General features: G+C 53.6%; 1 protein-coding gene across 2 annotated transcripts; it reads right to left on the bottom strand.

Moving 5' to 3' along the window:
• Nucleotides 1–452: 452 nt before the first annotated feature.
• On the bottom strand, nucleotides 453–21624 carry CABP1 (calcium binding protein 1). 2 transcript variants are annotated; one of them, XM_004753375.3, is made up of 7 exons: nucleotides 13577–20819; nucleotides 8588–8767; nucleotides 5832–5862; nucleotides 5401–5544; nucleotides 4282–4391; nucleotides 3898–4045; nucleotides 453–909 (listed from the first exon to the last, which is right to left on the bottom strand). In XM_004753375.3, exons 1-7 carry the CDS (start codon nucleotides 13619–13621, stop codon nucleotides 884–886), a joined length of 684 nt encoding a protein of 227 aa, XP_004753432.1. In that variant the 5' UTR covers nucleotides 13622–20819; the 3' UTR covers nucleotides 453–883. The 2 variants fall into 2 exon arrangements, with proteins under 2 accessions (XP_004753432.1, XP_044929585.1); XM_045073650.1 differs by lacking the exons at nucleotides 8588–8767; nucleotides 13577–20819 and adding an exon at nucleotides 20862–21624.
• Between the last annotated feature and the right edge of the window lie 343 nt (nucleotides 21625–21967).

Raw genomic sequence — 21967 nt, 5'->3', positions numbered from 1 at the left:
TTCCTCTGTGGCAAACACTTTGTCATGGTGTCATGGCTTCCTCTGCTGACCACCCCAGAGGATGCCAGGCCTCCTTTTTAGAGCCAACCACAGGTCCCTGCATTTTTCCCTCAGAAAAGCATCACAATTTGACCCACGTATTGAAGTACTTCGTGTCTGTCTTCCCGCCAGGAAGACAGGAAGTGGGCAGACCCTGCTGGATGCTCACCCGGGATCTATTCTCCTTTTCTTAGAGAGCCTGACTTTGCTTGGGGCAGCTGGGTACCCAGGCTCCCCTCCAGTTAGAGAGGTACGGAGGCTCTGGCTTCGGAGATGACAGTGGGTCCCTAACAGTGCTCAGTAAATGCACATTGAATGCAGGACTACAGGCCGGCTCTGGGCTCAGAGTTGGCACTCAGGAAATACGCATCGTCTGACCAGACCCAAGAAGCAAAAGACCCCCACAGCTGCCCTTGCCTTGGAAATACTTTTATTGGTTCTGAGAGAACAGGGCTGTGGCGAGCTGGGACGGGCACAGAGCGAAGGAGGGCGGCGAAAGGCTTTGCCCCGGGGCGGACATGCTGTGTGGGGGCTGCTGGCGGGCTCCGTGGCCCGCCCCGCCAGCAGCGGCTGGGTCCATGGCACTTGGCACCCGGCGTCACCTCTGCTGGCTTGGCACAGTGGCCTCCTCGGCGGCGGGCGCCCCCCGTTTCCAGTTGCAGGAATTGTGAGTCTTTCACAGTGCGGAGGGGTGGGGGTCCGGGGTGGGCACCTCCCCGGGGTGCAGGCAGGCCCCGTCCGCCAGTCCATCCTGGGCTCTCGGCGGCTGCGGCGGAGTGAGGCGCGCTCCGGCTCCTCTTCTCCCACGGGGGAGCTTGGCAGTCCTGGAGGGGCCCTTGCGGCCTCAGCGGGACATCATCCGGACAAACTCTGCGAAGGCACAGGACCAGGTGGGGAGAAAATAGCAGAGTCAGGCCCAGCTCAGGCTGCCCCTTCCAAGTCTTCTCGGGATCTGAGCCCCCCAACCATCACCACTGCCCCGCTGGGCCCCTCCAGCCATTCGGCTTCTTCCAATCCATCTTGTGCACAGCAGCTGGCGGGGGCCTGTCTTATCTACCTGGCCCCTCTGAAACCTCTCAGGGCTCCCTGTGGGAAAATGTCCAATATCCTGTTGCTGGCCTCAAGGGCCTCCATGCTGTGGCCCCAGCTGATGTCTCTCTCTCACAGTTCATTCTCCCCCCCAACCCCCCACCCCTGCCCCGCGCTCCAACCACGCTGATCTCCCTGTCAGGGCAGCTGGCACACTCACTCTCCCTCTGCCTCTCAGCTTGCCTACAACCTGTCTCTTCTCTCTCCTTTTCCTTTTAACTAGACTTGATTATTTGGAACAGTTTTAGGTTCCCGGCAAAATGATGCAGAAAGTACAGAGTTCCCATTCACAGGGGGCATGCCCCACCCATGCACAGCCTCCCCTACCATCACCACCCCGCACCAGAGAGGGACATGTGTTACAATCAATGAACTGACACGGATGTGTCATTACCCAGAGACCACAGTAACACTCAGCTTCCCCCTCAATGCTGTCCATTCTGTGGTCTGGGGCAAATGCCTAAGGATGCATATCCACCACTACAGGGTCCTACAGAACGGCCTCACAGCCCTAAAACTCCTCTGTGCTCCACCAGCTCAGCCCTCCCTCCCCCTAAACCCCTGGCAACCACTGATCTTTTCATCGTCTATAGTTTTGTCTTTTCGAGAATGTCATACAGTTGGAATCACGCACGATGTAGCCCTTTCAGATTGGCTTCTTTCACTTAGTGATATGCACTTAAGATTTCTCTGTGTCTTTTCGTGGTTTGATAGCTCATTTCTTTTTAGTGTGGATAATACTCCATTGTCACAGTTTATTATCCACTCACCAGCTGAAGGACACCTTGGTTACTTCCAGGTTTTGGCAACTGTAAATAAAGCTGCTATAAACATCCATGTGCAGGTTTCCGTGTGGACATAAGTTTCAGTTCATTTGGGTGAATATCCCTTCCTTCTTTTTCACCTGGTTGGTCCTACTCATCCCTTAGGGTTCTACTGATTTATAGCCCCCTCCAGGAAGCCTTCCTTAATTCCCCCACCAGTTTAGCACAGATGCCACCTCTGTGCCCCACAGCTTGCTGTATTTCCCCCAAAACAGCATGCACTATACTGTTGGCTTCTGTTTTCCTTGCTGGTCTTGGGCTCCTCAAGGCGGATCTCGGCATATGGTAGGTATACGATACAAGCTAGAAGAATAAACGGGGGATGCTGGGCTTGTACGGAAGGGCCATTGTCTGGGGGGGGGCACTACCATGACACAGGGTGACCTGGAATTTTCAGATCTGGTGGCAGCAAAGCCTCCTTTCCATGTAGCCACACTGTCTTCGAACTTGGAATCTACCTGCTCCTCAAGAAAGACAGCCCAACTTTTGTGTTCTGGATACACTCACACTCCAGTGCATGCTTATCTTGACTTTCTGCTCAGAATGCCAGTTCCTGGAGTAGAGAGTCAATGTTTTACCATATTTTTGCCCTGCATCCCATAGTTGTCCTGAATGGCGTCACGCAGTGTGACATAGGTGGTGGTTGAGATTCCAGGCCTGGCATAAGATCCAGCTCTGCGTCTTAATAGTGAGGCAATCTCAAGCAAGTCGTATGACTTCTCTGAGCCTTAGAGTCCTCCTCTGCATCATGAGGCAATAAGAGTGCAATCCAGAGAGTTGTTGTGAGAATAAAACAGGATAATATATGGAAGTGTACTTAGTACAGTGACTGGTACATAACATGTATACAATAAATGATAGCTATTGGGGTTATTACTGACTTATTTAAAAAAAAAAAACCACTTTTACTGAGCATTAACTACGGCCAGGTACTGAATTATGAGGAAATACAGAGATCAGAGATAAAATGTTCTTCTCCAGAAGTTCTGTCAAGAGGAGCTAGCACTTGAGGGACAGTGTGAAGAACGAGAGAGAGCCTGAGGTGTTATAAAAGCCCAGGAAAGAGGAATTCAGCCTAGAACCAGTGATGAAGTTCCAGAGGAAGACCCACTGCTGAGTCTTGAGGGGTTAAGAGAATTTAGTCCAGGCGAAGAACAGAATAAAAACATCCTGACCAAAAGGATAGAGCATCCAAACGAGAGCTTGGCAGGATCATGGACCACAAGTACTGGGGTTTGGCTTTAAGGTGGAGAGTGAGTGAAGAAACAGCAGGATCTGCGACTGGGGAGGTGAGCTGTGGCCAATCTCAGGGGGCCTGAGTGTCAGACTAAGGAAAGGGGTGTTCGGAAAGTAGCGTGGATGGAGGGAGGAGTAAGTGGACAGATAATGCGTAGAGATGGATGGGGTCAGTAGACACAGGATGGATGGATGGATCGATCGATTGCTTGATCGATGAGAAGATGGATGTAGATGGGGAAATGACTACAGACAAATCAACAGAAGTGTGGGTAGAGGCATAGATGGATGGAGATACACGAACGTATGAACAGAGACGCAGAAGTATAGATGTATGGACAGACAGTACATGGGTGACTGGATACCCAGAACAATGTGCAGAAGAATGAACAGATGCATAGATAGATCTATAAATGCATGAATAAACAGTAGTATGGATAACTGTTTAGAGACAGATGAGTGGATAGACACCTAGACACACAAAGAGATGGATGAATGAACATATGGAGAGAGAGATTTGGCAAGATGGACAAATGGATGGGGGTAGGAATGAATGGGAAGGTGGATTACAGGGATTCGTGGATGGAGGAGTAAGAGAATGGAAGGGTAGGAGCATGGACAGTTGGAATCATGATGGATACACAGCTGGGAGTCTCCATGGATCATCACTACTGCTTTGGCTTCTCTTCCACATTCAAGCCCCACCTACCTTCAAAGTCTACTCGTCCATCCCCATTGAGGTCCACGTCTCGGATAATTTCCTCTATGTCTCGGTGTCCCACCTGATGACCCAGGAGTTTCCTCATGGCCTCTCGCAACTCACTGGTGCTTATCTCTCCATCACCATTGGTATCAAACTAGAGAGGGCAGAGAGGAGAGAGGAAGAGCTACAACGTGGGGAATGTAGCATCGGATCCCAATGTTGGGCTCCTTTTCCAGCCTCGTTGTCCCCCCTTCCCCCAAAGACCCTTCTCTGTCCAAGCTCCTTCCCCTAGAATGCGATCCAGGGCTTGGATTTCCCTTGAAGTAACCATGCTGGGGTCGGAATTCTAACAACCCCTGCACCCCTGCCTGTCCAGTGTCCATTACTCACCTCTCGGAAAGCATCTCGCAGTTCCTTCACTCCAATCATATCTGCTGTTTCTGCCAGGAGTTTAGGTCCCATTAATTCTACGAAGTCATCAAAATCCACATGGCCACCCACTAGAGACAGAGGAAAGGGCTAGGTTATCCATCCAACCACTCCCCATGTCTAGGCAATGGAAGGCACTGTGAACCCCTCCTTGACCTATCTAGTGCCAAGTCCAGGGTACAACCAAAGGCCAAATGAGGACAGAGAGGTGACGATGGACAGGTGGTCTGTCAAAGAATGGCTCAGGGGAGTGGCCAGGGTTAGGCCAAGGAAACCAGCCAGGAGGTGGACAGAAGTAGATACAGATGAAAGAAACAAACACTTTTGTTTGTTTGGGGTAGAGAGATGGGCAAAGAATTTCAGAGACAGAAAGCCAAAGACACACAAACAGAAAGGCAGAGAAAGAAGTTAGGAGCACCTGGCTCACTTGTCCCAAGCTTTACTCTTGTTGTGCCAATGGAAAGTCAACTCCAAGACCCCCCAGCAGGTAGGAGTGCTGGAGAACTGACTCCCCTCCTCCCCCACCCAAAACATCTTTCAGCCAATGACTTAATACCTGGCTGGGGAGGTGAGGGCCCCAAGTTCAGGGCGCACACGCTGCACGGACTCCGGGAGCTGCCTAGTAAATGAGACTCGGCACTCTCCGTGCTAGCTGGCTTGAAAGACCACTCCCTGTGGCCTCCATCTCTTCATGGTCTCACCTCCCTGCTCCCTCCTGACGCTTCCCTTCACCTTCACATAAACTGCTCACACTCAAACCCTTGCTTCTGGGAGAACCCACACTGAGACAGAGAGCAATATAGGAGAATAATAGAGGAATAATATGCCTTCTGCTTAACAATCCCCATGTGCCGCCCACGTGTGGGACTGTTTGGCAGATATTCCCTCACAGACTTCCTGTGCTCCTCTCATTTTACAGTTTACACCAGAGAAAAGAGGCTCAGAGAGGCTAAGTGGTTTGCCCCAGCTCACAGAGCCCAGAAGAGATGGGCCCAGAACCGAGCTAAGGGGCCGTGTGACTGCAGAGGATGGGGGTGGCGGGGACGGGAAGGGAAGGAGGTGCACCGGGGAAGGACTCACGGTTCATGTTGATCTGCTGGGACAGCTCGATGAGCTCCATCTCGGTGGGCATGTAGCCCATGGTCCGCATGCAGTTGCCCAGGTCCCGACAGTTGATGTAGCCGTCCTTGTCCTTGTCAAATTCTCGGAAGGCCTCTCGGAGCTCTGAGGAAAAGAATAAAAATGGGCATGGTTGAATGAAAGAAGAAAGGTGGGATCCCACAGAGCCTACGGGCAGAGGTGGCCTGAGTGCCCACCGGCCAGGACAGCCAGACCCTGGAGCCGCTGGGACTGCCCTGCTCTGACCCCTGGCCCCGTAGAGAACGCCCAGCCCTGGATCAGGCCATGTCCCCAGGAGGCCAAGATGTCTCTGCCTCTCTTCCCAGCAATCTCCCTTCCCTCACCTTTCTGGACTGCTGAGCAACCCTTTCGCCTTAGGGGCTGGGTCTTACCTTCAATCTCCTCTGGCCGCAGTGATCTGTCCTGAAACAAAAGAACATGTTCTGTTAGCAGCTGTGAGGTGCCTGGACATCACAAAATGCCCAACCTGGGGACCATCCAAGCGACACCAACCACCGGGTGGGGAGAGTGCCTGGACCATGTCTTTGAGGGAGAAAGGTACAGCCCCACATCTCCCACAGACACAGGAGATAACCAGGGACCCCAGAGCCCCATCTGTGTTGTGTCCCCATTCCAGACACAAGAATGTTGTCAGGGAACAGAGTTGGTCTGGAGGCAAAAACCTGTAAATAAAGCAGGGTGGGCGGGTTGTTGTGGTCACAAAAGAGGAAAAAGTCTGCAAGATAACGGGAGAAGGGCTGGAGGGACAGAAAGCTGGGACCAGACAGGATGCCCAAGAGGGAAGAAGAGGAGGAGGAGCCACGGGTGTGGAGGCAGAATTAGGGCTGTGCCCTGCTTCTTGGGCATGGCCCACCTTCTCCAACCTGACCCCCATCCTATACCTTGCCCCGTACTGGGACACAGCATAGGACCCTGGGGGCTGCCAGGGCTGGTGGCTGCCGCCGGGGGTCCAAAGCACACATCTCCAGCTTTGAGCCGTGCCTAGGTCTCCTTGGGGACTCCAGGAAGCCCTGGGTCTAGGCATCCGAACAGATGGCAGAAAAGTCTCCAAAGAGCAGCCCGGAGGATGCCCCCGGGGTAGGCTCTGGCTGGTGAGGGGCCAGCTACCCCAGGCCTTCCCAGGAGGCAGGCAGACTAGCACGAACTGCATGCCTACCAGCAGGACCTGTTCCATAGGCTCCAAAACTGGTGCCCAGGGCTCATCCGTCCCATGTATCACAGCTCTATGACTTTGGGTGGGAGGAACGTGGGGCAGGGTGTGCCCGGCTGAGGAAGCACATGCCAGCTGGGGGCACACCTATCGTGAACACAGACACGCAGGCGGGCCCCAGCATCTCAGCTGTGCCTGAGGCATCTCAGCTGTGCACACAGGCAGACCCTGACCCAACAGGGTCAAGGCAGGCAAGAGACAACTTCTGCCCACCCATTGTAAACTGGCCCCAGAGCAAGAGATGCCAGCTCCAGAAACTCTCAGATCTTCTAGAAAGGGGCCACTGAGGGACGCCTGGGTGGCTAGGTCAGTTAAGCGTCTGCCTTTGGCTCCAGTCATGATCCCAGGGTCCTGGGATCAAGTCCTACATGAGGCTCCTTGCTCAGTAGGGAGCCTGCTTCTCCCTCTGCCAGCTGCTCCCCCTGCTTGTGCTCTCCCTCTCTGACAAGTAAATAAAAAATTTTTTAAAGGCAGGGGGTGCTGATGAGCAACATCTTGGGTGGCCAGAAAGGATGGTTTTTGCAATGCCCCATACTCCCAGCAAGGGAAGTGAGCACGTAGACCAGTGTATGTGCGCATACACCCTAGGACAGGTCATCAGACCTGAGTCCTTTCCCACCCTTCAAGCCTCAAGCCACCTCCCACTTCTCTAAGACCTGGTTCTGCAGGACTGGAGAAGAACAGGTGCTGCTGACCCCCACTGCAGCCCCCTCCCCTTCTTGCAGAGCCGGAGCCAGGGAGCAGGAAAGCATTGCTCCATGTGCCTCTGGCAGAGCTGCTCCGGTGGAGCCCAGGCGGCTGGCCCTTGGATCGCCCACTCCCCTCGTGGAGCAGTGGGGGTATGTGCAGTAGAGCTGGGGATGCCCATCAGTGTGACAGGGAAACCATGAGCACCATTCCCAGGGGTCAGATGGGAAGAGAGCACACGCACACTTCTTTCTCCCCAACATCTGTAGTCTGGGAGAAGAGGTTGACCTCTAGAGTCAAACACAAGCTCAAAGTCCAGATCTGATACTTCCTAGCTGTGGGGCCTTGAGCAGGTCACTTGACCTCTGTGAGCCACAGTCTCCTCATCTGTAAAATAGGTTAATGCCAGTACCCATGTCACAGGGCCTTTGAGAGCATCTCATCCCCTGAGACAAGATATGTAAAGCGTTTCACATGTGGCATTCAGTAAGTAGAACCTGCAAATATTTGTGTCTGTAACAACATCATTATTACCCTCCTCCCTGTGACTGTTCAGACATCTAGAAGAGGCTGCATGGACATAGTAGCCACGTGTGGCTATTGAGATTAGAACCAGAAAGCAATGAAATGAACAATTCACTCAAATTGCAATAGCCACATTTCAAGTGCTCAATAGCCATGTGTACCTGGTGGCTACTGTATTGGGCAACACAGATCATAGACTGTTTCCCCCACTGTAGGATGGGCAGGCCTGTGTACTCAGTACTGCTGTTAAGAGAACAGGAAGCCTTGGAGTCAGACTCCCCAGAGTCAGACCACCCACTAATTGTTATCTTGATCATGTTTGCCTCTCCAACTCATTTTCCTCATCTGTAAAATGGGGATGATAATAGGACTTACCTCTCGGAGTTGCTCTGAATCTTACAAGAGGCGACGCAAAGCTCTTAGCACAGAGCCTCGCAAAGTGTATGTGCTCAAAAAAACAAGCAAGCAAGAAAACAGAATGTCACCTGTTCATTACTTCTTGCCAGTGGACGTGGACTCACCACTGCTTTGCAACCATGGGTGGGAGATTTTGGGCGGGGGGGGTCAGGTTCGCAAGTTGAGGGCTTAGGAACTATCCATGAGGGCACACGCTTTGTTGCGGACAGAGCCCCTCTTCTTCCCAGCACCTCCTCATGCCCTCTGAAGCCAAGCTCGCTGCGGCTCCATGGGGGCCAACTTACGTACAGGCTGTCTGTTCTCAGCGAAGCCCTTGCGCAGGAAAATGCAGGCAGGGCCCAGCAGGTTGTGCATAACGGCGCAGTTCTGGGCCAGCATCAGGAGCGGTCCTGGGAGCTCACTGCTGGCTGCAAGCCCCTCCTCACTCGTCTGCACCACCTCGTAGCTGCTCTTCTCCTCCTGGCGCATCTTCAGCCAGCACCCAGCAAATACAAAAGAGAGGCAGGGGTCATCACCCTGTCTCACTGGCCCTCCTGGCCTCAGCGTGGCTCTGGGTCCTAGAAGGTGCTCTCCTCAGGAAGAGACCCTTGAGAGTCAAACAGTGGGGTTCAGAGAGCTCTCAGGATACACGGCAGGAGTCAAATCGGTTCAACAGATGGAGTCTCATCCTTGACTGCCACAGACGCTCCGGGGAGAGCTGGGGGGGGGGGGACACCCGCTGTGTGGCACATGGGCACACACATGCTCAGGACACACACACGCACAGGATCACACACTCACATGCACGTGGAAGCTTACAGAGAGAAGGAGGTGCAGGGGGGCTTCTGCTCCAGCCAATGGGAAGTGCTCACTCAGAGACTAATGAGTACCGCCTTGGCCAAGATGCTCTTTTTTTTTTTTTTCTTTAAAGATTTTATTTATTTATTTGACAGAGAGAAATCACAAGTAGATGGAGAGGCAGACAGAGAGAGAGAGAGGGAAGCAGGCTCCCTGCTGCGCAGAGAGCCCGATGCGGGACTCGATCCCAGGACCCGGAGATCATGACCTGAGCCGAAGGCAGCGGCTTAACCCACTGAGCCACCCAGGCGCCCCCGGCCAAGATGCTCTTAAACAGATTTGCTGCCCTGCCCCCGCTGGACCCTACTGGAAGACAGTGAGGACAGTCCGAGCTGGGACCACGCAGAGCAGACTCACGCAGGCTGCTGGACTGAAAGGCGCCACCACAGGGGCCTCGCTGATGGAACCAAGCAGGCAGGGGAAGAGGGAAGCCTGGGGCAAAATGGAGGCTGTCAGTCCCCTCTGAAGGGGCAGCGCTATTTAACTCAGTCCAGTGTTTCCTTCTGATTTAAAGCACTGGCTGGGCCAGGCAAAGCCCATCTGTGGGTCACATTCTTCCCAGTCTGCAGCCTCAAGACTAGACACTGCCTGCCCCCAGCAGCTCTCCTTCTTCCCCCTCCCGTCTGTCTCTGGCTCTCCGCCCAGCCTGCCCGACCTCTAGAGGCTGAGGCAGGGGCCCTCTCTGCTTACCGAATATAGCTGTGCTCCCAGGCCCTGGTCCTCCCCTCCTCTGTGATGGTTCCCATGCAGCTATAAAAAGTCAGCACTGCCCACAGACCGTCCCCTTAGGACAACTGCAGCAACCAGACACAACATTCTATTCCACGCTGGCCTCCCTAGGATGCCCAAGGCCCCCCAGCATCTAGGACAGGGCACTTTGCCTTCAGTCCTGAGCTCGGATACCTCCCTTCAGTGTGAAGACTTGGAGGCAAAACTTCCCAAGAAGAAACAGAGCAGCTAAATCTTGGAGGGCTGTCTTTGTCCTTGAACCCCAGGGCTGCAGACCCTACCCTTCCATCCTGCTGCCAGGATCCTCCAGCTCACAGAAGGTCATGCCCAGGAGAAGATCCTGTGACCGAGGGGGTACCCTGTCCTCCAAGGCTGAGAAGAAGAACCAGCTCCCTGCCAGCTTACCTCGTCCTCCCCCTCCTCTCGTCCCTCTCCTCCTCAAAGACCCACACTCTGGGGCTACAGACTAGACTCCCTTCCAGTTTCCCAAGCCTCTTTTAGGCCTAGAGAGGGAGGAGTAGTATCCTGGTTCAGACCCTAGGCGAAGGTCCTCAGTGCAAAGCCCGAGTTCGATGAATGCAATAAGGGTGGGTCTTCAGTGGTCTCAGAACCTGAGAGAGGTCAGAGAGACCAAGGGCCATTCTGGTTTGACGTCTAAAAGAGTTCAGAACCTCGCTGACACTCGCACAGGCTTCCAGGACCCAGGCTAGAGTGAGGGCAGAACCAGAGAGACTTTCCCACCTGGGAGGCTGGCTAGGAGGAAGCCCGGGAGTAGAGCGGCTGGACCCCAAGAGGCAATCTCCCAAGATGTGTGTAGAGAATCAGCCTTTTTGCTTCTGGCTGAGTCTCGCACACTTGGCTCAGAGCGAACACAAGGCAGGAGGGAGGAGGCAGCAGGCAGCAAAGAACTCTGAAAGGCCACTTAGTACACTGGTTTGGTCTCCAACAGTCTTGGGGACAAATTCTGGCTCTGCCGCTTCCTTGCTATGTGACCTTGGACAGGTAACTTCACCTCTCTGTGTTCTAGTTTCCTTCTCTGCCCAGCGGGGAACAATGTGGCCACTTGCGGGATTCTTGTGAGAAATAAGTGAGCTACTGCATAGTGCCTGGAGCCTGGTTAGAGCTGAACACATGGAGTTGCCATGGGAATGACAATGACGGTGATGACGATGGTGGAGATGCAACATGAAAGATGCTGGGAGCCAGAAGGCATTTACTGCTGGCTCCAGAGGAAGTGGGAGAATATTTGCCAATCAGAGAAGAACTGAAAAGGGATGGAGAAGAACGTGTTCCCACGAAGGAGGCACCAGTGGTGGCTGGGGAATTTCCACTGCGTCTCTTGATCATAATACCGCCTGGCACCAAGTTGCCCGGGGAGGCTGCTGTTCTTCCCCGGCCAGTGATGGCACCCGACAGCCTGGTCCTGCACTGTACAAAGCCCACAGCAGGCCACCTCTCCCCGTTCCTGGCTCCCCGGTTACCACACTCAGAAGCCAAGTGGGCAGCAGCCCACAGGCTGACAGTGTCTCCTGGCACCAAGGGGACATCTCCCGAGTGTAGCATGGCAACAAGAGGGGTCAGCTGGCCTCATGACCCAACAGCTTTCTAACAATGCAAGCCGGCCAGGAGAAGGGAGGTCAGAGCTCTCGCTCCCCAAAGGTATTCAAGGACGGGTTAAATGAATAAGGGCTTGGCAAAGTGGGAGAGGAAATCACTGCAGTGAGTGGGAATCCAGACGACTTGTAAGGTCAGATGCTGGAATCTATGAAAAACACTTCTGACAGCAGGAAAGAGAGAGACAGCCCCTTAGGGAGGTTAAAATACAAATCAAATACCAGCTATGGATTCACACAGACTAGCATTTCAAAACTCTCAACTCCACGTCCACTGGACTGTGTGGCCTTAGGAAAGCTCCTTTCTGTATGAAATAGCCAAGAGAACTACTTGGTGGAAAAGAGCAAATGAGATCAGAGATGCTGGGTGTGTAGGAGCTGCCTGGAAGAAAGCAATTATTACTGTCACAAACAAACACAACATTGAGTGCAATGTGCTTTATTGTCTTCTACCTTATTCCACCGACTTAAACAAAACCTCTCCTATTTGCCTTTTTCCCTCCACCCCTTCTCCGAACACCCAGAGTGGAAAAATTAGGATCATGATGTCGGTAACACTAGCTCCATTTACTGAGGACTCTGTTCCTGGCACTGTGCACAGCACTTTATTTGCTTCCACCCTCCCCCAAGAGGTAAATAATAGTATTTCCACCTGGTGGTTGGGGGAACTGAGGCCCAGAGAGGTCAAGTAACTTGCCCAAGGCCACACAGCTGGAAAGGAAGGATCTGAAAAGTGCGGTTCTTAAGCACTCTGTGGGGTACGGGAGAGATGGGCGCGGGGTGGGGCAAAGGGACGCTGCCTGTTCGAAGTTCACCTCTTTAAGCTCCGGACAGAACTCCGGGGAAACGCTTTCCCCCTGGTCCTCTAGACTAATTCAGGTCAGCTCCTGCTTCTCTGCAACAGCATGGAGGCTACCTGTGGTGCTAAAGTCTCCCCTAAGATGACAGATGATGTGGGTTGTATGCACAGAAGAAGCAGTCAACCCTCCGAAGGATCCAAGGGACCCGTGAAGATGAAAGAGAATTTGATGTGAGCGGCTTAGCTAAACGAGGAAGACGATGAGCAGAAAAGCCCGGAATGTCCTAAATTAAAAAGACTATCGAACCGACTCAGGAGGTGGTACAGGGTTAGGGGCAGAGATGCCATTAGTTAACCTGATACCTTGGGTAAGTCACTTTACTCCAGTGGTAATCAAATTCCTTGACTGGAAAACAACAGAACTAGAGGAAAACATTGCTATCTTTCCTTCTTCCTTTAAATAATATCCATGAGTTTCTTCTCCAGCTTGACTACAGAGGGCTAGAAACACAGGCAGAGCCTACTTGAAGCAAAACCGGATAGATGTAAGCCGAGCTTTGCATAAAAAATGTTTTGAGGTGGTAATTTGCTTTCCAAGAGGAATTCTTGCAAAAGCATATTATCCTGGTGTATAAGCAATAATTCCACATCAAAAAGCGACTTACAGACACCTTTGCTCAACATCCTATTTCTCAGTGAAAACAATCCGGGGTTCTGAACCAGCCTGATCCTAGTTGAGATTCTCTGACCGGATTCAGGAATTACTGAAGGTAGCAGGACATATCCCAGTAGCAATGGGATCTACTTCAAGACCCACAAATCAGAAGGCTTAGAGACCACCACAGAGAAGACCAGAGACTTTCAAAGAGATGAATGACACCCGCCCCTGCCCCCTGCCCGCTGCTACCCTACAGTTGGGAAGGAGCGGCAGGGTCAAAAGCCCAGATCAACGGTCTTCCTTTCCCGCAGCCCCGAGGGGGTCCACCCACTCACATTCTATGGACCTGTGCTGGTCATCTTATGGCCCAGGAACTACCTGGTTTCTTTCCTAAATCGTGTGCTAATTTCCAAACACAGCCCCCATGTAGCTTTAAGTCCCAACTTAAGCTCAGAGCCTGAGACACAGAAAACCGGGGGGATTGGAGGGAATCTGGAGGTGGGAACAGGGACACAGCTCTCAACAAAACCCGTAAAAAGGATAGCAAGCTTCAGATGCCCATCCCCTCCATCCCCAACTCTGGGACAGATGGCAAGATGCCCCCTTCCCCTGCCCCTGTCTTGGGAACTCCAGAAACATACCTTCCTTGAGAGATTTCTCAGTGGAGACTTGACACAGTTGCCCATCCTAAGCTGAGGCAGCCCCTCTCAGGATCCCCCGGTCCATGAAGGAGGCTCCTGGGGACTAAGAGACCTTAGTCCCTGTCACGGCCAACCCCAGCCTCTTTCTGCCTGCGCAGCTCTTCCTCCTGGCCCGTTCTGAGCCCTCTCTCTTGCGCGCGTGCTCTCTTACTCGTCTGCCTGCTCCTGCTCTCTGATTTTTTTTTTTTTTTTGTGGATTGTGTGTGTGTTTGTGTGTCTGGGTTTAACTTTCTGGACACTTTCTTAAGGAGATGAAGGCAGGAGGGGAAGAGTGCAGGGCACAGAGAAAATCGCCTGGGGAGCTGATGGCAGAGGGCAGCAAGCTGGGGGAAGGCTGCCGGATCATCTACATCAGATTAGAGCTCAGTCCTCTCTCTGGTTCATTTCCCTTCCCTCAGCCCCTCCTCTCCTGCTGCCAAATCTGCAGAGAGATTGGTTCAGGGAGGGGGGCCCAGAATGGCAGCTGCAGCTGGGAATGAGGCCAGCAGACCCAGAAGGGGAAGCAGGCTAGTTTGGGCCACCAAAGCCAGGTTGCCTTCCAGCTCCCAGCCTTGTGTGTGCATGCATACACACATACACACACACACACACAAACACACACACATTTGCACACAAATATGCATAAGCAAGCACTCAGGGACAAACACACATCCTAACTGCCCCCTGGCAATTGCAGCTGGATTGAGAGCAGGCAGTTCCAGTTGAGGGCCTGGAAGATCTTGTGACATCCCCATCACGCTCCATTTTTCACACTTGCTTCATCACTGAAATGGGATGAGGCTCCGGGGCTGGAAGAAGCACAAGCGGAGCCAACAGCGGCGAGCAGATCCTTCTGCTCCCTTTGCTACTCGGGGTCTCTCCAACCCAAGAGAAACCAAAAGATGGAGATGAGGGAGCCTGATGGAGGTAGTGCTGGTGTGACAGAGGGCTGCCAACCTTCAAACAATCCTCTGCCTAATCCTGAGCGAGGATCTTTCAAGGCTTCCTTGGGCCGCAAAGCTGAGAGGCCGCCCTTTGCAAAGTGGTCTTCAAGGTCCTACGACTGGAACTTTTTAGGTGAGTGGCTCTTCTTCGTCCCTCTTGGTTCCAGGTCTCATGAGAACTCATCTTCAGCCTCAGGTGTCACACCCAAGACCTACAGCCAGAGCCAGATGACCCAAGAGCGGAGGTGTCCCTGTTTCCCGGCAGCCAGCTTCTCCCAGCAGGGGGCACCAGAGAGGACATGGGAAGCCGAACTCTCCCTGCCCTTGATGAAACAAACAGTCCCTGCACGCAGCGCTGAAAGTGTTTTCACTACGGAGAGGCTGCTTTTCCACGGACTTTTTGTCCAGCTTCGGTGCCTGGTCAGAAGCCCCATTAGGGGAGTGGGTGGGCGCTGCCCAGAAGGTGCCACAGGCTCCCCGCTCCCAGAGAGCCGTGGGAGGAAGTCCCTGGATAGCTCTTGACGTCTGTGCTGTTGCTGACGATGGAACGGTTTCATCAGGGGAGTTACTCAGCAGCCTTGTTTGGACCAAACCTCCAGAGGAGGTGCGAGAAGGAGGGGCAGCCCCTGAGGACAGAGGGAGGAGCCTGGGGTGGTGTTGACGCCCAAAGGGCAGGAAAGACACTGGGGAGCTGAAACTGAAGAGTGAGCAGCTAACATAAGTGCCTTCTCCAAAGATGTGTTGCTCCACAAGGGAGCATGAACCAGACTCTCTGCGGGACCCGGGGGTCAGAGTCATTAGACTCAGGTGCGTGAGAAGGGACAGCAGGCCTGGGGTTGAATCCTGGCTCTGTCACCAGCTTCTGACTTCTCACATTCCAGAGCCTCTGTTTCCTTGCCTGGAAAAGGGGGTTTCCCCTTATCTTGCTTATAAAGCAAATGTGGGCATGTACCTGGCGCACGATAAATACTCATGAGTAATTCTTAAAATGGAAAATAGAACTATCATTTGTCCAGTTATATATGGGCCAGGCACTGTGCCTGGCTCTGGGAATGCTGTGGGGAGCAAGATAGGCATGGCCCCGGCTTTCAGGGGGCTTACACTCCAGCAGGCAGGCAAGAGCTGTTAAAGAGTTATGAATGCACTTACTGAATCACGTTTCAGGTAAATGCTATGAAGGCGGAAGGAAACACAAAACTTCCAAGAACGTGAGACAGAAGAATGTGACTTAGTCTGTAGGGGATCGGAAAAGACTTGGAGGTCAAGCCCAGGAAACCAGCCATCTGCAGACTCTTGACAAGCTGGGACTCACCAGGGACCCCAGAGGGAAGTCAGGTTAGGTTCCAGGTACAAACCCAATTCATATTAACTACCTGGGCAGACATATGTAAAAGCAGCACAGTGTCAAGCAGAGAGTCTCAGTGCCAGGGGCAAGTGACTCTGATATAATAGCTGCAGGTGAACTCTGGACAGGGGTGGTGGTTAGTGCTCTGGGTTATTCTAATCTGCAGCCAGTGTTGAGGACCACAGACACGGATGCTAAGAGCCTGCAATGCAGGGGTAGACAGACCTGGGTTCAAATCTTGCCCTGTTGTCTAGCAAGCTCTATGACCTTGAGGACTTGTGAATCTCTCTGTGCCTCAGTTTCTTTATTAAATGGGTACATTAATAACCCTTCCCTCCTAGGGATGTTGTGAGGAGTTAATGAGATAATACACACAAAAGGCTTGGGCACACTGCCAGCCACCTAGAAGGTGCCCCTTTCGGCCCAGCATTGATCTTACAGGGCCAGCTGCTCCCACCTCTCCATACTCAGCTGAACACCCACTCTCAGACCTGGTGACTCCTGCCCCCTGCAGGCCAGTCCCGATCACAGCACCCGCTTGCCGACCTTGGAATATGCCTGTCCTTGGAAGCAGAAGACAGGAAACAGCAAAAACAGAACCCCAGGGAAAAGTCATGCACTTTGAATAAATCCCACCCTTCTTTTCAGGGAAGGATGCTGACCCCAGCTTGAGGCTGAAGGCAGCAAGGGACTCAAGGGTTCAAACTCAGAGCTTCCCTTAAACTGGGCAGGTCAGGCCGAGGTGGTCCTGAGTGACAGGGATAACTGCGATCTGGAAGAAACAGGTGGCTTGACCTTTAGCAGGCATTTTTAAAAAGGGCTGAATGGTAGTGGCTTCTCTAAGGAGCAAAGCACATCACATAGCCCCACCTTCCTGGCACTCATCAATGTGGCAGCAGCCCCTGGGCCTCCGGAAGCCTACACTTCGAGTTCTGGAATGGAATAATAGGATCAGAGGGATGAGAAGGATAAACCCGGTGCTGATTATTCCTGATTAGGAGGGAGGCTGGCCTCCAGCCCTGATCAGTTCTATCACCAGTCTTCAAACTTAGATGACGCCCAGGGTGAACACACTCAGGGAAAGCTGGGTCGTAACCTGAGAGGTGCTTTGTGGATGCTTCTGACAAATAGGAAACACTCTCAGGTGACTTCCCACCCAACTGGTTCTTTAGAGATCACAGTCGTGTCATTTACTTACTGTGTGGCCTTTAGACAAGCCACTTCCCCCCTCTTGATACTGTCTCCTCATCTCTGACGTGGAGGGTGAGAATGCCAACCTTCACAGATGACTAAGAAGATACTAGGGCAATTGTTCAATGAGGTCTCATCTGAGGTCTCAAGCACCCTTTTTGCTTCCCCCACACAGCCAGAGGCGAACGCAGCTGTCCTGGAGGACTCTGCAAGATTGATATCAACCCCAAGCTGACCTCTTTCCCCTTCCCCAGGCCCCAGGGGAAAGACAGTAGGTGCTTCTCACCCAAGTAGGGAGAGACTTGGCAAGGAAAGAGTGAATAATATACACAGCCCTCATCCTAGGAACAAAGGCTTAGTATGATAGAATCTATTAGGACCAAACTCATGGTCTTTCTCCCTCATCTAAGCTGTAGGAATTAATACACCTCTGCAGACCAGAGGTTAGAGACACTTGTCATTCATTCACCTATTAGATACTGCGATCGTGTTATGTGCAAAGCAGCTTGGAAATTGGGCTAGTCTATTCAAGTTGGGAGAGATATCTCTAGAGCTAGAAAAAGGTGAAGGATGGGACAGAGATGTGGGTTTTATACACATATGCCTCTTCTACAGGGGCTGTTTCTTCTCTAGTTTAGAGTAAGGAGCAGAAAAACTGCTCTTAAAATAGTTTTACAAGTCCCAACGCCAAGAGTTGCCCCAAATCATGCTTATTCTGAGTTAATGTCTGATACCACATCTCTCTAGGCTGCTAGGTGACATGTCCTTAGCTGGTCATGCAGAGGGTACTAGGGAAGGTCCCTCGTCATTCAGCTCCTTCCCTTAATGGCCTTTCTCGCCTGGCTCAGAGACAGCTTTCAAAGTAACTTACACAGGTCCATATTCAGTCACTCTATTAATAATGTGAATGAAGGCTGCCCTTTTTTCCAGAACCTACTGGACCCAGACCATTTGACATAGTTAATCTTGTGTGGCCCTCATCAATAGCTCTGCAAGGTAGTTTTTGTCGATCTCAATTCTGGATGAACAAACCCAGACCAGAAAGAGAGAGAGAGGGAAGAGGCCCAAGGTCACAGCAATGGGAAATGACAGCACTGGGATTGGAACCTACAACTCTACTTTCTCCCAAGCTACCATGTTACGACTTCAACTCAACACCACACCATCTGCCTGCAGGCAGTAAGGGTGCTCTGGAAGGTCACTGAAAGGATCTTAATTCCTGTTCCCCCTAATATGGGAGTCTATCTTGGTCCCTTCAGTGTCACTTTGAGTACTAACTCTCCCTGACCACATTACAAATGGAAAGAAGGAGGTCCTGGACAGCACTTGGTAGTTAATCAACAATAACATTGATGACAACAACAACAATAATAATAACGAATATCGATGGAGCCCTTGCTCTGGACCATGCACTGGCCAAAATCTGTATATACCTCCATTTCCCATTTAATTCCCCCAAAACCCAGTGAGGTACTATGATTTTCCCTATTTTGCAAATAAAGAAACAGAAGCTTAATGAGGTTAAGCAATTCACTTAAGATTTAAAAAAAAAAAAAGACCTTGGGAGACATGAGAAATAGACCTCTCCAGGACTACATTTTGCCTTAAACAGATTTCTATCTGATGTTTTCCGTATTCCTGATCCCATGTCCCTTCTCTTGGTCCTGGCCCAGTCTCTAAGAACAGAAATCTCAGCGCAGAGGAGGGAAGGAAAGACAAATTCCTCTCTGTCTCAGGAGACCAGAGACTCTGACCCAAAAGTCTCAGGCTCGGTTCTGTTGTCATTGCTGTTCAACCAGATGCCTTAGAGCTGTCAGCAGGAAGCCCAAACCCAACGTGCTGAGCTTTACAGAAAAAGTCTGCAGCTCCAGAGACCAGAGCTTCCAGAGGGAGGTGGTAAATATTTGATGGGACCTTCCAGCTCTTCCTGACTCAGGTGACCCTGGTGACATTTCAGAACACTGGACTGGAGGACAGTCTTCATTAATGACTAAGAAAGCAGAAGGAGGAAGAAAACCAGGTAGCTGAAATGCTCTGAGCTCACAAAGAGCCCAGGCAGGCAAATTCTGTTAAGACTGGAAAAAGAAGAGTTCTTTCTCTAGGAACGCAGTCATGTCAGCAACAAAGTGAATAACCAGAAAGTGAGTGATTCTGTGCGAGTGACTCCCCCCTCACAAACTGCTAGACTATAAGCTCCCAATAGCCAGAAGCCCATCTGTCTTTTTCACTGGTGTCTCCCTCATGTCCCGCAAATGCCTGGGCAAAGTAGATGCCCCCAAATATCTGATACACGTTTGACCAGATGTTACCAATTCCACAACCCAGACCTGCTCCACAGACCCCCGCCCAGATACCTGATGCCTCCTACCTCATACATAAGCCACCTCCGTGAACTTCCAGCACGACACATCATTGCGCTAACGCCCAAAGCTCTACCTCCACATCTCTACTCTGGAGAACGGCTTCCAGCTAACTCTGCTAACGAGGGCTCCCCACAGGAACAAAGCCGCACACCACTGCCCTGTCACACCGCACAGCAGCCCCACGCAACCGAAATCCATGTGCAGCTCCTTCATGTCAGACCTCAACCGGCCTCTGCCACCATGGAGTAGTATTTTGAAAAGGGATGTGCAGATCTGAAGCAGAACACACATGGCCTCCTTGGAATCCTGACCCTGCATGGCGAGCCAGGAGCCTCAAACGGCTACCCTACACTACATCCTAGCACAGAAATGCTCAGGGTCCCCTCTTCCTCCACACACCATGCAAACTCTGCCATCAGACCTCTGCATTACTGCGTTCTCGGCTGCCGCAGAACGGCCTCAATGCTGTGCCAATGAGTCTGAATTAATTATGGGCTCAGAACTAGAGGCAACCCTGGTTTTGCTCAGGAGTTCACAGGTTCCTTTTTACAAACCTCCCTCGCCAGCAGCACACCCCAAAGTGGATTAGACCTGGATGAGAGGACAGAAGCTCAGCTTTCCAGGACCCTTGAGAGAAAGGCCTAGAGGAAAGAGAGTAGCCACTGGTGACCCCTTAATGACTTTTCTGACCCTAGAATGCATATCGACTAAGGCGAGGCTGTTATTATTCCACGTCCTGCGACCTGACACCTGCCCAACCGCCATCCTAGTGACATCCTGGGAGTGACAACCTCCTTAAAACACCCCCGAAGTACCGCTTTGAGCCACAGCTCTGTGTAGCCCTTCCTTGCCTACCCAGACCTCTCTCATTTCTCATATTTTTGAGTCTCCATCTAGCTCTCCTAACTTTTCCCAGATCTCTGGGACCACCACAGCCCATGACTAGTGTCCCCCATCCCCAAGCAAGGCTGCGTGCCCTGAGGTAGTCATTCTTATGCCCCAGACTCCAAATCCCTTGCTCCTTTGGGTCGCTCACTGGCAGTCTTGACAGGAGCCCAAATAAGTGGATTTGGCGCCACCTGCTCCGAGCGCTCCTGCTGACCCCTGCAAGTCTCCGGACGGTTTGCGGCGGTCGTTCCCTTCCAAGACTGGCCTGTTCTGACGGATGGAGGGCGGCGAGACGCTGGTGCCTCGCCCAGAAGAGGCCGGGAGCGTGGACAGCGCACAGGGTGCTGAATCAGGCACGGGGGAGGAGGAGTGCCGGCCAGGGCGCAGGGCTGCGGAACGACTACAGGGAGCGTGACCGGGAGCCGCGGGCAGCGGGAGGAGGGCTGTGGGCGCGCAGCCGTGCCAGGGTCCCGAGCGCCTTTCCCGGGAGCGCGGGCGGGAGGCGCGGCCCTTACCTGGCCGAAGGCGGAGCTGAGCATGGGGCGCAGCTGGTGGAGGAACGGGTCTGCCTCGGACGCGGCAGCTGGAGCGGAGTCTCCGCGACCCGGGGCTCGCAGCGAGCCCCGGAGGCCAAGCGCCGGGGACAGCCCCCGTTCCTCCCCATCCCGCCCGCGGGCCGGCGGCAGCGGCGACGGCGGCGAAGGTCGGGACGCCGCGGCCGGCAGCGCCTCCCGGGGCCTGCAGTGCGCCTGGGGGAGCCCGCGCCTGCTCTCCCGCGCGCCCTCCTCTCGCGGTGCGGGCCGGCACAGGGGCCTCCGCGAACTGGGGTCCCCGGACGGCGGCGGCGTGCCCGGGCCCGTGCCGGGCAGCCGGCGGCCAGGCAGCCCTGGCTCTCGGGCAGGGCCGTGGCGGGGAACCCGGCTGCCCCCGCTCGCCGCCTTCAGCAGCGACGTCTTGGACTCGCTTTTGGCGATGTGCGAGCTCATCGCGGCGGGGCCCGCGCTCGCATGGCCCGGCGGGGGCGGCGCGGTGCGGCGCGGCGCGGGGCCCCCCGCGGGCAGAGAGCGGGGCGCCCGGCGGGAGCCAAGCCCGAGGACGCGCTGGAGGCGGGCGCCGTCCCCCGGCCGCTTAAATGCGGCCCCGTCGCCACCGCCCATGTGACAGCGCAGCCTCTACGCCCGGAGCCCCGAGCTTCCCGGCGGCTGGCGGTGCGGATCTGGGGGGGCCGCCGGCTGTCCCCGGAGAGCCCACCCCCGGCTCCTCGGCGGCCCAGGTACCGCTGCGCCCCGCCCCTTGCTCGAGGAGCCCCGCTTCCGGGCGGCCCCTGGCGGCGGAGGGGGCACTGCGGCGCCGCGCCGGGAGCGCTAGGGAAGGGGCTTGGCAAATGGCCCCAAAGATGCCCGGACCTTGGTGGCCGGCAGTGCCCCTTAACACGCCAGAGAGACTCCCACAGTGACCCGGTGCCGCCGGAATCTCCAGAAATGCGGGCGGGGTGCACTCCCCAGGGGGTACAAGTTGGCAAGGAGGAGGTGCGGTAAACTGGCGACCTAAGGAGGAGGAAGGCACTCTATGACCGCACTACGTGCAGACACAGGAGCCAGGATGGCGTGGAAGGACACTG

The sequence above is a fragment of the Mustela putorius genome, unplaced genomic scaffold (genome assembly GCF_011764305.1).
Source record: "Mustela putorius furo isolate JIRA1106 unplaced genomic scaffold, ASM1176430v1.1 tig00537248_pilon_pilon_pilon, whole genome shotgun sequence".
NCBI lineage: Eukaryota > Metazoa > Chordata > Mammalia > Carnivora > Mustelidae > Mustela > Mustela putorius.
The sequence above is the reverse complement of the archived record's forward strand: the minus strand, read 5'-3'. Positions and strand labels throughout refer to the sequence as shown.

Coding starts and splice junctions, on each gene's coding strand:
- CABP1 (XM_045073650.1), bottom strand. CDS start 21,503: ATGGGCGGTGGCGACGGGGCCGCATTTAAGCGGCCGGGGGACGGCGCC. Junction 5,863..20,861: donor TCAGCTCCGCCTTCGGCCAG/GTAAGGGCCGCG, acceptor CTTTTGTTTCAG/GACAGATCACTGCGGCCAGA. Junction 4,046..4,281: donor TGCGAGATGCTTTCCGAGAG/GTGAGTAATGGA, acceptor TGCCCTCTCTAG/TTTGATACCAATGGTGATGG.